The following is a 15,706-nucleotide window of genomic DNA, read 5'->3' as shown; positions in this document are numbered from 1 at the left end:
GGTATAATTATATAATTATATTGTAAACAAACTTTTTCTTATTGACAATAGAGCACTTAAATTATTTTTTATCCCACTGTAACAAACAGCTGATCCAGTGATTGTTAACGAACCTCTGGATCCATTTTACAACACTGCCAGTTTAGGCGTGCACCGAGACAAGACAAATCCAACTGAATTTAAACGAAATCATGGAGGACGAGGACGATCCCGTTGTGGAGGAGGTGAGTCTTGGTGTGGCACCATCGTTTCTGAATATATTCCTCCGTCAATCCCCGCCAGATACCCGTGTTTCTGTCGAAGAACCTGCAGGACAGCTTGTACCTCTTCCAATACCCAACGAAAACGGAACTCCCGAACCACGATGATTCCGTGATTGTTAATTGTTGTGTGAAACCAATCGCCCAGGAGGTGAAAGTGGATTTTGGCCTGGACATTGAGTCCACCCACTTTGATCGCTTCAAGGGTGAACAATTTGCGGTAGCCGCCGATGGCAAGAACACCTTTGGAGCGGTGCCACCAAAAGGTCAGGAGCGACCCACCTACAAACGTGGCATTATGGACAAACAGGCCTTCACCAGCTCGCGATCTCTAACCGATGTGGCCAAGTACATTGTGGGCATTTACACGGATCGGGAGTTCCACCTTTCGCCACTTACCTCAATTGTCCAGATGCGTCCCGCTCTCAGCCACTTCGACAAGGAGGACAAGCGCAAGAAGGCGGAGCAAAAGGCCCAAACGGAGGACACGGACGATGACGAGGTGCTGCAGCAGGTCACGGTGAAGTTTGCCCGTGGCAATGCCAAAAACAGCGGCAAGGAGCAACGAGTCGGCACCTACGATGGTTTTGTCCAAAGGATAGCGGATGAACCTTGGTGCGAGGCTTACTGGCATTCAAGGGGCACGCCCACCGCCGAATTGGAGCGCCAGAAACTCTTCGCCACTAGTCATCAGGGTAGTCAGGCCTTGGCCCTTGGTCCAGGCGACTATCTGCGTAAGCTCTTGCCCTACGATGAGCATGTGCAGCCAGTAGTTACCGCAACTGCTGCCACTGCTGCCGCTCAAGTCCTTCCCGTCTACAACAAGGCCATGCTGAAGAGTATGCCGCTGCTAGAGCAGCTCACGGTGCTCCTAAGAGATGCTCGAATGCTGTCCTTCAGCGATGTGATCGGTATACTCACCGAGCATGTGGATCCGCATGTGCCGGCCGACAAGGTGCTTGCTCTGCTGCCCCAGGTGGGCATCCTGCTGCACGGCAACTGGGTGCCGCGATCCGAGGTGGTCTTCCCCGAAAAGATGCTCTCCCATGCCAACGGCGTGCCGGCGGAACAGATGATTCGCGCCAGGGATTACATAGTAAGTCGAGGGATATTATGTTATTCTTGTCAATTTATTCTGTCTGATTTCATGTTAACTACACTTATTTCTGCATTGCAATTGAACAATTTTATTTATTATCACATTTTTTCCAGCTCTTCCGTTTCTCCCGCACTCCCTACCTGTTCCGCACTCAGGTGATGGCCGCCACCCAGTTGCCACCGGCGGAAACACTGGACGTTCTGAGGACCGTGGCCCGGGTGAACACCACAAAACGCTGGGAGCTGCTGCTGCCACCGGACAAGGATTTCGAGCAAAAGTATCCGGAACTGGTGGGCCGCCAGGAGTACCACTGGACCGCCTCAGAGCAACACTACAACGAAATGGACTGGGCCAGAGAAACGAAGCGAGTGCGTAAGCGATCCACAAGGAAGAGCGAGTCCCAGTCATTGTCCACATCCATGCCGCCGCCTGCAAAGAATCCTCTAGCAACAGGATCCGTGGACGCGTAGCATCGGGTGTTGACCTCCCAGTGGCGGAGGAATGGGAGCACAAGTCTTATACATCTAGGCACTAATAAAGAGACCAACAAGTTTATTTTGTTACAAGCAAGGACATTGTGATCAGATCTGTTATTTCCGTGGACAAAGTATTCCGATTTGACTTGGTCACCTGGTAGAGAATCGATCCGGATGTTTTTCTGATCTGCTCTACCAAAGATAAGCTCGACTTTTCGGGTATTGTGACGACTAAGGGTCGTTTTTTTCCTAAGAAGATCACCCACGGCCGACTCGAAACGCTTGCTAAGCAGCTCCATTTTGCCCACTTCGTCGATGACCAGGAGCTCTGGTTCTGGCCGAGAATCCTTATTAGCCAGCAAAGGCAACGTGAGGTCCTCAAAGTCCTGGATAAATACTGAATACTTGCCCACTTTGGGGCGTCGCAGTTTATCTATTGGATTCTCTCGTGACAGAATTCCATGTTTTCCATCCAAAGTAACCACATCAAATCCAATTCTTTGGCCAATTCCTTCACTTCGCACTTCTTCCGTATAGAAACCTCGGAGGATGTGCCCTTTATCCCGCAGATTCGAGCAGATCTTACGGACCAGCGTGGTTTTACCTACACCTGAATAGGAATACATATTTTTAAGCCAAATTTTTAACTGATTAGGAAACTACCTGGTGGCCCTGTTATTATTATAGTCGTTAGAATCGTTCTTTCCATGTAGCCGGTTTATTAGTGGAATTTAAAGAATACTTTTTAGGTGAACTAGATCAACCAGGAATGGACTATATAAAAGTAGTTCCAATTACCATTTTTTTGAAAAAAAGATATTTCCAATTCTTAAAAGGTTTTTATTATATAATAAATTTCAAAATTATTCTAAAAAAATTATTTAAGCGAGCAAAAAAAATCAAAATCCATGGAACTATTAAAGTTTTAATAATGTTTTTGTAATAATTAATAAAATATAAGGCAGTAAAATCCTATATTTGTTTTAAAACGTTTTAAAATAGTTTAAAAGTTTAATTAAAAATAATAATAGTAATATATAACAATAATAAAACAGAATGTTTGTGAGCGTAAAATGGTATATTCCCATCTACGGTTGGTAACCTCTTGAAAATATCGAAAACAAGTCCCAAATATTCGAAATATCGATACTATCGTGACTGGTTAGCCAGATCTTAAAACCGTTGGCGGCAAAGCCAGTGTTGGTCAATGCCACCGCGTGGTAATTTTGAATGGCTGATGAACTACCCTACTAAAATAGCAAATGGACGTCTTTCGAACCTTGTAAAATGGTCACACCAAATAATATCGTCCAACGAGAAGCGCATTGTGTTTTCCGTCGCGCGTGAATTGAAAATCGGTAAATCCAATTGTTGCTCGCGCTTTGTTGTGTTGGTGCCGAGAAATACCAGAGAAGACCGGAAAATCCAAGGGCATTACATGCGCGTGAAGTTTTGGCTCGCAGCAAGCTGCATTTTCCGTTCTTTTTATTGTGAGATTCAAAGTTGCCCTGCCTGTTCCTCCTCCGCCGCTTCCCCACCGCTTTATCGCCCTCTCCTCCACCTCCCCTCTTCGCGCGAGTGCGTGTGCGTGGCTGGCTATAATGTTTTGGCCATAAAAAAGTGCAACCAACCACCGATCCGCTGAAAGTTATAAACAAAAGCAGTGCAGAAATGTCCGAGGCCGATCTGAAGAACCTGTCGCAAAATACGGATGGCGATCAGGAACTGCTCCTCCATCAGACCACACAATCCCTGCTGATGGCCAGTTCCATGTTGTTCGTGGAAAATCCCGGAGGGGGCGGGGCTGTTCCCGTACCAGGACCCGTTTCCCTGCCACTTTCGATCGGCTTGCCCCATCATCCGATACCCTACAACGCGGACGATCTGCTCCGGGAGAACAATGCCCTACATGCCAAAATCAAGGAGTTGAGTCTCGAACGGGATCGCCTGCTGTGCGAGGTCTCCAATCTGCGCCTCGAGCTGGATATGTCGGAGCTCAAGCGGTTGCCCATTGATCTCGATGAGAAGTAAGTGCCTAACTATGATTAATATATATTTAAATGCGTATAGGGGTGTTTCCGTTCTACCCAAAAAAATCTTCTTATTGTACATTTTGATTAGAATAAATAACAAACATAACTTATTTATGTACTAATTTTAATGGAAAATTTCTTGAAACCAAGTTATAAGATTCAAACAATATATAAATGCTTGAAACCAAGTTATTAGATTTAAATGCTTCAAAAAAAACTTCCTAAAAAATATTTTGAGAACAAAAATACATATACACACATCATGCATATACATACATATGCATTTTAAATACACGGTCAGAGATCATTGGTTTTTATTTGTTTTTGTGCTTTTCTTAAGTGTTTCTTATCAGGACGGCATTGGGCTTTCAAGTTTCATGTCAAGGCTCTTTTAAGATTATTTATTGATATTTATTTATATCTGTACATTCTTAATTGGGGAACATGCATAAATTAATTAATTATGGTTTAAGTTTTTGAAAACTGACCGCAACTAGTTTAATGCGAAAATTGAAATTTTTTTATTTGCCCTATTCTGATAGGAAACGCTCTTCAAAAGTATTTATATTTCAGGTATAATAAGATACTAGTTGGCATAATATGCACTAATTGGATTTCCTAACTGTTAGTTGCAAGCTATTCTTGAAGCATTATTTAAAAATAAAATAATGAAACAGCTTTTTATTACTGGAAAAAATCATTTAGGGCTTTTTGTTTTTTTTTTTTTTGGTTGGGATCGCCATTTTTGGCTGCATTTCCTTAACCCCCAACCCCATTATTTCTCTGCCCGGAGTGTTGTTGTTGACTCAACTTCTGGTTGAGTCACATTTTCGTCCCCTTGTCCTTGCCACCTTGGCAGCTGCAGGCTAACAAGTCCGTCTTACTGGTTTTTGCAACCCCTTTTCGCACTCCCTACTACCTGTGGGCTAATCGACACAGTCGTGGTCGCAATATTAAGTGCGCAATGCCAGAAAGGAATTTCCGTACATAAAAAGCGCACGCTTATCTTGGCCACAACATTAGATAATGTTATATTTTTTCTTTGCCAAATTGAATGAGTCAGTGCTCTGTTAGAAGCACAATTGCTCTCCGCTTATCGATCACACGAAATGCTCTGTTTGTTTAGCTCTATCGCCCTGTTTTCCCTTGCTGATAACTAATAGTGGCACTCCGTGCGATAAGAGACAGTCTCACGGAAATTCAATGTTAATACCAAGTCTCGATCACTTATTCGGGAGATTAACCCAGCAAATGCAAAGGTAAATAAGCAAAGAAATATTATTAACGATACGCCTGGCATTTGCCATTGACAGCCGAATAAAGGTGGAAATATCTCAATATTCGTACCTGACTTTGTTTTGCATGCGGTCATGCCCGACCGCAGACAATCTGAAAAACTAGATATATACATAAAGTGGGAGCAAATAAAGCGCAGTTATCTTTAACCGTTTTCTTTATTTCGGGGCTTCTTGGCCTCTAAGGTCTGCTAGAAGAATCGTGGGCTCTTCCAATTATTTGCTTTGCGTTTTCTGTTTATGTTTTTGCGTGCTGCTCACCTTCGCCAAAACACTTAAACGTAAGAAACTAAAAATATGTCTTAAATTTCAGCGGAGAGATCAGCGATAATGTTAATACTCTATCAGAAACGTTTTGATTAATTTGATATTCTATATCTTTAAATTTATTGATTTTAAAATGTATTAAATTAAATCCTAACAATTTCATAAATGTATGTATGTATAAGCCAAAAGATGATTTCAATATTTAATTGACTTTATAACTATATTCGCTTAATTAAATTAAATTAACTATATAAATTTACAAATCAGACTTCAAAGATCTTGAGGTCGTTAAACACGAAATTCGAAATAGATTTAATTAACAAATCAGTTAATATGCACTTTATAATCATTACCATATTTATTTGATAATATCCATAAATAAAAATTTCCAAATAAATTTTCCAAAAACTCCAACAAGTATAAACAAAGATATTAGCAGAGCAGACCGATTATAGATCTTATTGATTAAAAATATGGGACATAAACAAATAAATTAAATCATGAAAATCCTGTTAAATCAAGAAAATTAATCTAGGCCATTTAATTGTTTTGTTAAGTGCTCATTGTTTATAAGATTTATGTGACCACGACAACTTTATTTTCACATATTCTCTTATCCAAAGGAACCAAAATTATTTATCTTCCAATTAGCATAACTAAATGTAATGTGCAAGGGTTTACCATGCTTTAGATCAACTTTTAGATAGTTTTTTCAAGATAAGCCGCACGCACTATGTAGCATTTGAGTTAATAATATCTTTTCTTATGGGAAAGAGTATGGCACGATGGGACGTAAATCTCAAGATCAGAGATGTTGTTCAAAATGTGCGGGCAGCTTTTTTACTTATGAGTAAAGTTCCTCTGCTTATGGTTGTTGTTTTTCTCTGGGTAACTTCTGCATTTGGTCACTCCACACTCCACTAAAACTTTTTCGCAGTCAGAAACTACACTGGAATACCAAAGTTAAACGATTTAAATTTAAAAAAAAGTTTAAAACAATTGTTAAAACTTAATTAAATATTGCATTGCATTACTCTTAGAAGATTTATATTAATTTTTATTTTTATTTTACCACCTTCTTTCTGTACTCAAAACTCGTACAAAAACGTAAAAATTACTTTAACTTCAAATACTTTATTATTCTATTTGTTAAAAAATCGTATAACATCAGGTGCAAAATGATAATATTTTTGTAACAGTGTTTCACAATGTCGTTGTTTGGTTTGCCGCAGAGTTCAACTCATTAGCCAGTTATCATCATCTAATAAAGCAGACACACGCACAAGGAACATGGAGTGTGGGGGGGGGGGGGGGTGGAAAACACTTGCCCATTTGAAAAGTGTTTTTGCTGTTGCTCTGGGTCTCTTTGTGATAATTAAGCGAGTGTAGTGGAGAGTCTATTAATTTCGTACGCCCCTCTTTAAAATGGTCGTGCTGGTGGCTGGCGGGGGGACTACTTAATGAGCGTGTACTGTATTCTTTGACTTTAGTAGGTGAAGTAGTTCCCTGCCTTTCTTACTACTCTTTTATTTCATTTGCATGCAACATTTGGACTGAAGATTGCGGCTGCCCCATAATGAGAGGGCGGTTGGAGTTTGGTGGTCAAAATGGAAGCCATGCGTGCTGCAAATATCTTTGAGGTTTGAGAGCAAACTTTTGTTTTAATTAAAAGATATGCCAAATGGACATGCAAGTTTTTTGGCTCAATGGTGGGTTGGATCATCTAAATGCACCAGCAGATGGGAAAAACTTTTTATAGGGGGCGTAGTTGAAAACGAGATAGTAATTGCAATAACAACATGCTGAATTGTCTGTGGTTCTTGTGATTATGGGGTTTTTACAATGCCTGCTGAGGTTTTTACATATCCATATAATTTCTTGATTGCCGTTTACTAGTATTTGGGTTTTTTTTTTCGTTATAGAGATTTTTTAATGATTTCTAATTGATTTTTTGTTATTTACGGTATTCAATTTGTGGTTTCAAAAGATTTATTGGGGTTTTTTTTGTTTTTCGTGCTTACTTTACTTCCTTATTATATTTGAAAGTCCTTGGTTCTTAAAGTTTAATTTTGTGGGAATATATTACCATAAACTCCTAATTTTTTCGGAACCTTTTATGTCATCAGACTGTGCGGTCTTTAAATTCCGTTTTCTGGCTCTCTGATTTTAATCCTTCAAATAAAAAGAGCCCTAATGAGAATTTTTCCTTGTGAATGTTTTTTTTAGCGTTGGTTTACTTAACTTAATGAAAGACATAACAATGAAATGCTAAATAAATATAGTTCCCATAGTTGTGTCAATTATTATAACAAAGTACTTATCCATCACCAGCAATTTCTCTCAATTGTTTCAGTTGAGGGAGCGTTTCGATACCATAATTTCCATCCCAAAGTTCTCTATTGCAAATTAACACAATTAAGTTGATCGCTTTTCTGGGTTATTCCAGTGATCCACACACATCTGGGTTTGGGGGAACCATGTGTCGGTGCTCCAGACTAGACCATTTATTATGCATGCAATAAACAACATGAATTTGTTTCAGTTTTCGATCGAAAAGTGAGATCATCGCGCGCTGGGCAGCCGAAGAATAATAATTAAAATCATTTATATGAAATGTTTAATAAACAATGTCATTGCCAAACTGACTTTCATGTGCTCAGACTAAACTGTCAAGTCACAGAAAAAAGCTGGCTCAAAGTCTTAGAGGGATTAGTTTCCAACCGAACAATGTAATCAATTAGAGGGCGTCCCGCTTTGGCATTAGGCTTTAGGTTTTTGCATATGTAATACCTTTTTTTTTTATTTGTGTCTTACTCGTGCAGCTCGTTACGCAAACACAAAGATACAGTGATTGATGAGACATGCGTTCATGTTGTCCCTGCCCAAAGTGACAACTTCCGAGTCGCTTTTCCCCATTCAGCGGAACTCGCTACCAAATCCAAATGCCAGCGCTGACTCTCATTGCTCCAGTGGCTTGTCAATCGTGTTTGGCATTGACAGCAGCCCAGTATGCTTTACATGGCCATAAGTCCCGGTCTTGGCCATCTTCTGGTAATTTTTGCTCGGTTCTGACGGCTGCGCATGCGCCCAAAAATGGCCATCGTGTGCTGGAGATTCGAGCCAACTATAATAGCCAAAAACTGTGGGATTCGCTTTTGTCTCTGACTGAAGGAAGTTGGGCTGAAATAATGATCAGCTCTTTGGATCAGGTCTATAGCAAGAGCTTTAATTTTGAAGAAAAGGTTCTGCATGGTTGATTTTGGTGCAAGAACTACGGGATTTTCTAATATATATTTTTCTGGGAAGCGATTGCTTGATTGTCTTATTTTCTTTAAACATCTTAAAACACAGATATTCAGCACTACCATACTTACACTTATTTGCATTCCATTAATAGGGTTTCAAATGTTATGTGTCCAATATATTGAGCCAGCTTTTTTTGCACAAATTCCTTTACTTATTGAAAATTAAAATTTGTCAGCCTTTCGCAAGTCAATTAATGCTTCGTTTAAATAGTTTTTGCACACTGAAATCATGATGATTGATGCTTGCAGCTGTTTGTGTAAATTATATAGTCTATGACTAATTTCCATTTTAAAGCTAAATTTAATTGTTTTTGTTTCTTATCGATGCAAAAAATAAAATAAGTTTCATTGTGAACAAGCGAGAAATCTATTGAAGGCCATTAAGAAATCGAACAGATTTCCTTAAAAGGTAAACAGAAATATCCATAAAAAGTAATATATGCAGAAAATGTTTGTAATGTGACACTTATTCATGAATATTATTATAAACCTATTAATATTTTCAAATATCAATGAATATCAAATGTTTATGGAGAATATGTTAGAATTGATGTCTAGATTTGTAAATTATCTTTTATTGGTATATTAGTTTATCAATTTTATTGTTTTGCCTTTGAGTCACCTTGTTTATAAGGTCTAGCAAAGAATGAAATAAACCATTAGAGTCTTTTACTATGTAATCATTTTATTTTTTCCCCCCAATAAACTTTCATCACCCTCATGTGAGCCCTTGAGGCCATTGTCTTATCTATGAGGATGGAACTGGGTGGTCGCCCTATGACAAAGTCTTTTAAAACGTCTGGGGCGACATCTTTCATCTGTTTATCTTTACTCCACTCAACTTATCTGTGCTCTGGTTTTAGTGCTTTGACTCACTTAACTTATATATGTAATAAATTTCGCCTGCCAACTGACTGACAACTTCCGGTTGTGGTTGCATCCCCAGAGTAACAACCCCATCCACCCACTTTGGAGGTCGCAAATCGTGCCCTCTTTCAATCAATTAACACTGCCTAGAGTCGTAAAGAAATCAGCGAAATAAGGGAAAAACAAATGAGGGGAATATTTTCTAGAAATAAGTATAACAAAGTGCAGTAAGTTGTTGGGCCTCACCCACCCATTTTGACATATTAATGTTGTAAAATTAAAAAATCATCAAGAAAAACGTGAAAAATTATTCTTCGTTCTTTGGATGTGAGTGTGTATTTTGTGTACATTGACCCAAATTTTTGGGGGGATCCCTCTTCTGTCTGTTAAGTATTTTTCGGCGCTATGGTTGGTTAGAGTACTTGGGCCCCTGGGGCCCCTCGCAGGCACGCCCCAAATGCCAGTGCCAAGAAAATGCGTCGTTGCTCAATTTTCTCGGGTTTCCCTCTCTCTTATTTGTCAGAGTGCAGCGCCTTCTTTTCCTCTTCCTTGGGCTTAATATTCAAATTTTTATCTGTTTGCTTTTTTTTTGAAAATTAAAAGCTCAAAAAATTCAACAGCTGGTGGGTTGCATGTGAGCGTTACCCAGTGCTGTCAGAATTTAAAAATTGTTTCCAAAAAATATCATGGTAGCGGTTTTAATATTTTTTAATAAGAAATTATTATTATTATTATTATTCAATTACCCTTTAAAAGTAAAGAAAAATTTACAAAATGTTGTAAGAGCTCTTTAAAAGTAGAGTTTTTCTATTCTATTATAAATTTGTTAAAAAAAAGCAAGTACAGCTACAAATACCTAAAGTAATACTATAAATCATTTAACAAATTTTAATTTTATTACTGGCTTAAAAGATGTAATTTAATTTTTTAATTTTCAGTTTGAAAAAAAAATTTTTTTTTACTTTGACAATAAGCCACGAGCAAATTGTCAGCACTGTTGTGCTGCATTTGTTTGTGTAGGCAGGGCGCCTGGAGAACCAACAAAGAAAAACCATCAACAAATATATTGCGATTTATATACATTTTTGTGGGTTTTTCGTGTGCGTTTTTTTTTAATTCAGTTTTGTCTTGCTCATCATTCATCAGAAAACGAATGCCCGGAGTTCCTCCAGCCCAAAAATAATATTGCTGCTATATCTTGACCTTAAGATTGTCTGCGCAGCTCTGTCCACAACGTCAATGGACGCAGTTGCGCAGACGCCAAAGATTGGCGCTGCTTTTTGTTTTTTATTATTATTATTTTTTTTATTTTTATTGGTGACCCAATGGAGCGTCGCAGCGGCGCCGTTGAACGCACTCGGCCAAACGCCCACAATATATAATAATTTCGTGTTTTTAAATGCTGTTTATGTTGATTCCATTCATCGACGAGAAAAAAAGCGTAGTAGTGAGTCAAAAACGTAAAACGAAAATGAAAACGAGTCGAAAACGAAAGACACATGCAAATTGAATATATATTTTTTTTAGTAAGCTGACCACAAGAGAGTTGGAGCTTTTGCCGCTGGTCACTGATCAATGCACTGGGAAAAATTAATATAATTAATTAATGCTGTTAAGTATTCGGTTATAAATAACAAGTAGTTTTACTTGCTTTAATTTGTATTAAAAAGCTACAATAATTTGTATACACAAATGGTATACGGGAAAGCGGTTTTTTTTAATTAAAATAATTTAAGACAGATTTGGTTTAATGAACTTTTCTCCGTGTACCTTACAAGCAACCGTTGATGCCGAGCTGGTTAGCAACTAGCCAACCAGAAGATAGCCATTTATATGTGCCATTAATCGATTGTCAGCAGCCTCGTCTTGGAACGCGATCGCCATTTCAGAGAGTGTGGAGTGATTGGAAAAGGAAAGAGGAGTGGGAGGGGCAGGTGTGTTGACTGACAACCAGTTACCTGTGGCCAGATACCCTGAAACGGCTAAGAAGCTTTTGGGCTTTGTAAGCAGGCTAAAGGAGATCTAGTTTCTAAGGTATATAAGATAAAATCGTGACTTAATAAAAAACTCTCGTGTTACCCTCATGACTTCTGATATTTATGCTTCACCATGTTGTAATAAACTTATAAACTAATAATCAAGAACAATTTGAACCATGATTTTTTTTGTATTTATTGTGTATACAATAAACATGTTTCTTTTGTTTTATAGCCAATACCAAATAATAGTAGGAGTAAAAAAAAATGTATTTTCTTATAACTATATTAGCTAACAAATAACCTTAAATGCTTTCTCTAAAGCAAGATTAAAATATATTACTAAGAGTTTTTTTAATTATTTAATTAATTTATTGATTATGAAATGATTTTATACCATTCTTAAAAACCCGTAGCTTTAGTCAACTAAAAAAAAGAGCAACTCTAGTTCGGTTTTCCAACTTCACCTGTGTATTGATTACCGACTTGCATTTTGCGTCTGTTACTGTTTTTAATAAGTTGCTCTCGTATACGATTTCTGTTTAGTGTTAAATGCTTGTAGAGTTGCATTAGCGGATTGCATTACCCATTCGAGACCAAGCAATTGGCAATCATCATAGCCATCATCATCGTGGCTATATATCGATGTTCATTATTATCCTCCACTTTGGCCGTGGGAAGGCAAACAAATGTATGATATACATATATATTGGCTGCCAGTTTTCTCCTACACCTGAAGCGATGAATATATATAAGAGCAATATATAAAATGGGGGTGGGGGATCCGACAGGTGAAAATTGAGTTACCGTTAATTGCCTTGGCGTCTACGACCTGAAAGGCAGCCAGAAATGTTTAAGATCCAACCACCCCCTTAATTGCAACACTTAATTAACACCCATCTTTCCCATGACAAATTGCGGAATTGATTTTTAACATGTTGTGCCTTGGGAAATATCTACCTCCCTCCCACTGCTTTTTTTTTTTTTTTTTTGGTTGTTTCAATAACTTTAACTTGGAATTACAAATTCGTGTTTAGCGCATTAACATGCAGAGCAGTACAACAAAAATTGGAAACAAGAGCAGTGGAAACTGCGGGAAAACTAAGCCAGCAAGCGCCCCCACACACACTCGTGCGGCAGAATTTTCCTTCTCATGGCCGCCGAGAGCTCTAAAAATAGAGTTTAACAAACTGAAAGAGTATTCCACCACATACAAAGATACGCATACGCTGACAAAAAAACAAAAATTGGGGAGGGCATGGCGGGGAAATTCTCTGGTCCCATTTTCACATTTCAAATTAACACACACAGCTCTTGCCTCTCATTTCTCATTTCTCAACTCTCGTTCTCATCTCGCATTCAGATGCATCCTCCAACCTCCAATCCTCCGCCCTGCAATCCGCAATCCGTCAGATGATGTGAGGGCATGTTAAGGTAGCAAATCTCAACACAGTTTTTTTTTTCCACGTTTGTCCCTACGTCATCGTCCTGTGCAGTCAACATCCTCATACCTTATCCTCAGCCTTTGTCCTGCGATTCCTGGCAATTCTTAAACATCAAAAATAAGTGGTGTACTGAGGGGGGAGTGGTACTTGGTGGCTTTAGGCTCCCTTGTTGCTAAATAAGGTCATACTTATATATAAATGAGTATAAACGGTCACTCTAACTCTTTATTAAAACAAGCTTCCTAACAATTTTAGTTAACAACATTTAGTCATTTTATTTATTTTAGACTTAAAAAAATTAACTCAAAATAATATTTAATATAAAAAATATAAGTTTTACACTCATGTTACTATAACCCAAAAAAATAAAAATTAAGAAATCATTGCAAAAATTGAATTTAAAGGAGATTACGATTATTGGATAAAAAATGTTCCATAGAAAATTGTTAAGGGACCCCCTTTGAATGAAGATTTGCCTGCGCCACTGTAAGCAACCACCCCTGGGGAGCAAAGGGAGTTTTCACCGACTGACTGACGAGCGAGTTCGCTGGCATGCATTCTTTGTCCTCAAAGAGGATGAGGGGGTGGATGAAGTGGGTGTCTGGAGGGGGTAGCGTCCTGAATGTTGCAAGCTCCATGGAGGATGCCAGCGCCTGCCACTTGGGCACTTGTGTAACAGCATTTCTGTTTGTTTTTGTTCATCTTCTAAGGCTAAGCACCCGCGTTCCCTTTTCTCCGTGTCAAGATCTCTGAATGGGTATGTGAGTTTGGAAATCGAGTTTGTGATCCAAAAAAATGGAACTGTAAGCCAAAATTATTAAAGTTATGAAAGTATACAAAAATGGTTCAAAAAATAATTAAGAGATCTATGTTGAACATTTCTTCAATATGTTACCTGTCATTCAAGGGTTAAGTCATCAGAATTTATAATTAATCTTATTTAAAAATGTTTTCTATTTAAGCCATTGAGACAAACTTCCTGCTCGACCATAGAATGAATTAGCCATATCATTCCCGTTTCCGTGTCCCTACCATGGGATCAACCCTGTGAATAGGCTTATTATATCCCTCACGATTTCGCTTCCTCTGTGAAATTGAAGATCAGTGTGAATCGCAGAATTTAATTTAATGGCATGAAATGCACTTCGTCTTTGACTTTATGGTTTTTACGCAGGAACTGAATTATGTTAATTGAAATCAGCTCTATTATATTAAATATAAACTATTCTTCTAGGCTATTCTTAGGTGAAGGGTTTTTGTTATTTTCTCGGTTTCATTTTTTATTTTCTTTTGATCTCCCATATTTTGTCAGGGTATCCCCGATTTCATTATCTCGTTGTTGATTAATTTTTTGCTTGCTGACTTTATGTGTTACCATGCGCCACCCAAATCCCCAATGTTCTGCATCGTGTTCTTCATCAAGTTCTCCCGGCTTTTCTCCTTTATGCCCCCAAACAAGTCTCATTTTCTCTCCTCCAGTTCATCTGCATGATGTGCCTTGGCTACATGAAGTGCTCTTTAGCGTTTGCTGACATTTTCTCTGCTTTTTTTTTGCAACTGAAATGAAACAACGAAATGGGGGAAAAATATATAGAATGATGTAGTGTGCTGCACATGTTGAATATATAAATATTCAGTTGGGACGGTCACTGCTCCAATTCGTCTAAAATTTTCCTATGCATTTTAATAATTTGATTTTTAGATATTTTCGCTCTTCGTTGGGTGGTATGTGAACTTGTATTTACCGGTGCATTCTTGATCTGATATATATATATACATATATATATTTATTGTATGTTGTACTTTTATTTTGTTTAATAATTTATTACCTACAAATTTTTGAAATTCCTTAAAGCCTCTCTGACTATATCAGTATTTAGTAATACAATTAAGATAAATAAACATTTTTGTAGACTTTTATTTTCAATTTAAAAAAATATATATATTAGTTTTCTTTAATTTGTTTAACATTTAATTTATAAAATAAATCTGGATTAAGAGTTGTAAAAAAAAACATTGTTTAGTATATATTATACTTTCTAATATGTGAGTTTATACTTGAGTTATTTTGATCTTATCCCTTTACTCTATCAGTTCGAACATTAATTTGAGGCACCATTAATAAGCTGATATATCTGACAGGAAGCCAATAAGCCTTGAGACCATAAAATGCAGTGCGCCGTTTGAGGAGTAAACACACGCCCCGCTAATAACTTGTCATCTTTCTGGAACTTCATCGGACTAGTTCGCTCAGTTTGTCAGTTCCCTTGGTTGCCTATCCCTACCCTATCACTATCCCCCCACCATATGAAATATGTCCACCTCACACTCCACCCACAGCCTTGGGCGTTCTTTCAATATTATGACAGCCAAGAGGGAAAATCTTTTGTTGCCATTGCGCTTAATTCATCTCGAGCATCTCGAAGTTGGTCTTTCCTTTTGCGCAGTCCCTCTTCATCTTCATCTTCATCTTCAACGTCATCATCATCTTTTCCGCGTTTCATTTCCATTTGGAGAATGATAAAAAAGAATGTGAAAATATTGTGGCTGCTTTTTTCTGTTTATTCTTCATAAGTTTGGTCCCTCTTCATCCACAGATCTTCAGCTTTTGTTTGTTTTCATCGGTTTTAGGTGGGGCAGTGGTATTGTGGGTGGGGTGAGATTAAAACTTTTGCTTCTTATC

The 15,706-nt window shown here is 38.1% G+C and overlaps 3 protein-coding genes across 3 annotated transcripts in view; 2 read left to right on the top strand and 1 right to left on the bottom strand.

Annotated features, from left to right (window-relative positions):
- The first annotated feature begins 105 nt into the window (after positions 1 to 105).
- Positions 106 to 1,929, top strand: LOC128258416 (DNA-directed RNA polymerase III subunit RPC5). Its single transcript, XM_052990017.1, has 3 exons — positions 106 to 224; positions 283 to 1,356; positions 1,473 to 1,929. The coding sequence occupies exons 1-3, from the start codon at positions 192 to 194 to the stop codon at positions 1,827 to 1,829; spliced, it is 1,464 nt and encodes a 487-aa protein (XP_052845977.1). The 5' UTR covers positions 106 to 191; the 3' UTR covers positions 1,830 to 1,929.
- On the bottom strand, positions 1,895 to 2,617 carry LOC128258422 (nucleoside-triphosphatase THEP1). The gene is given in 3 exon segments (XM_052990024.1): positions 1,895 to 2,082; positions 2,084 to 2,445; positions 2,499 to 2,617. Coding segments are annotated over 3 exon segments (579 nt in total). The 5' UTR covers positions 2,545 to 2,617; the 3' UTR covers positions 1,895 to 1,911.
- Positions 2,618 to 3,138: 521 nt separating this feature from the next.
- The window catches only part of LOC128258413 (IQ motif and SEC7 domain-containing protein 1), a 43,171-nt gene continuing 30,603 nt past the window's right edge, over positions 3,139 to 15,706 (top strand). Inside the window, 1 exon segment of the mRNA XM_052990013.1 lies at positions 3,139 to 3,862. Coding sequence (XP_052845973.1) covers positions 3,507 to 3,862 — 356 coding nt within the window. The 5' untranslated portion in view covers positions 3,139 to 3,506.

This window comes from Drosophila gunungcola (genome assembly GCF_025200985.1).
Source record: "Drosophila gunungcola strain Sukarami chromosome 3L unlocalized genomic scaffold, Dgunungcola_SK_2 000003F, whole genome shotgun sequence".
Taxonomy (NCBI): Eukaryota; Metazoa; Arthropoda; class Insecta; order Diptera; family Drosophilidae; genus Drosophila; species Drosophila gunungcola.
This window is presented reverse-complemented; position numbering and strand designations above follow the sequence as displayed.

Bases quoted from the DNA above. Each gene is read 5' to 3' on its own strand.
- LOC128258416 (XM_052990017.1), top strand. From the start codon at position 192: ATGGAGGACGAGGACGATCCCGTTGTGGAGGAG. The intron at 225-282 runs GTGAGTCTTGGT...AATCCCCGCCAG, and splicing joins ACGATCCCGTTGTGGAGGAG to ATACCCGTGTTTCTGTCGAA. The intron at 1,357-1,472 runs GTAAGTCGAGGG...CATTTTTTCCAG, and splicing joins TTCGCGCCAGGGATTACATA to CTCTTCCGTTTCTCCCGCAC.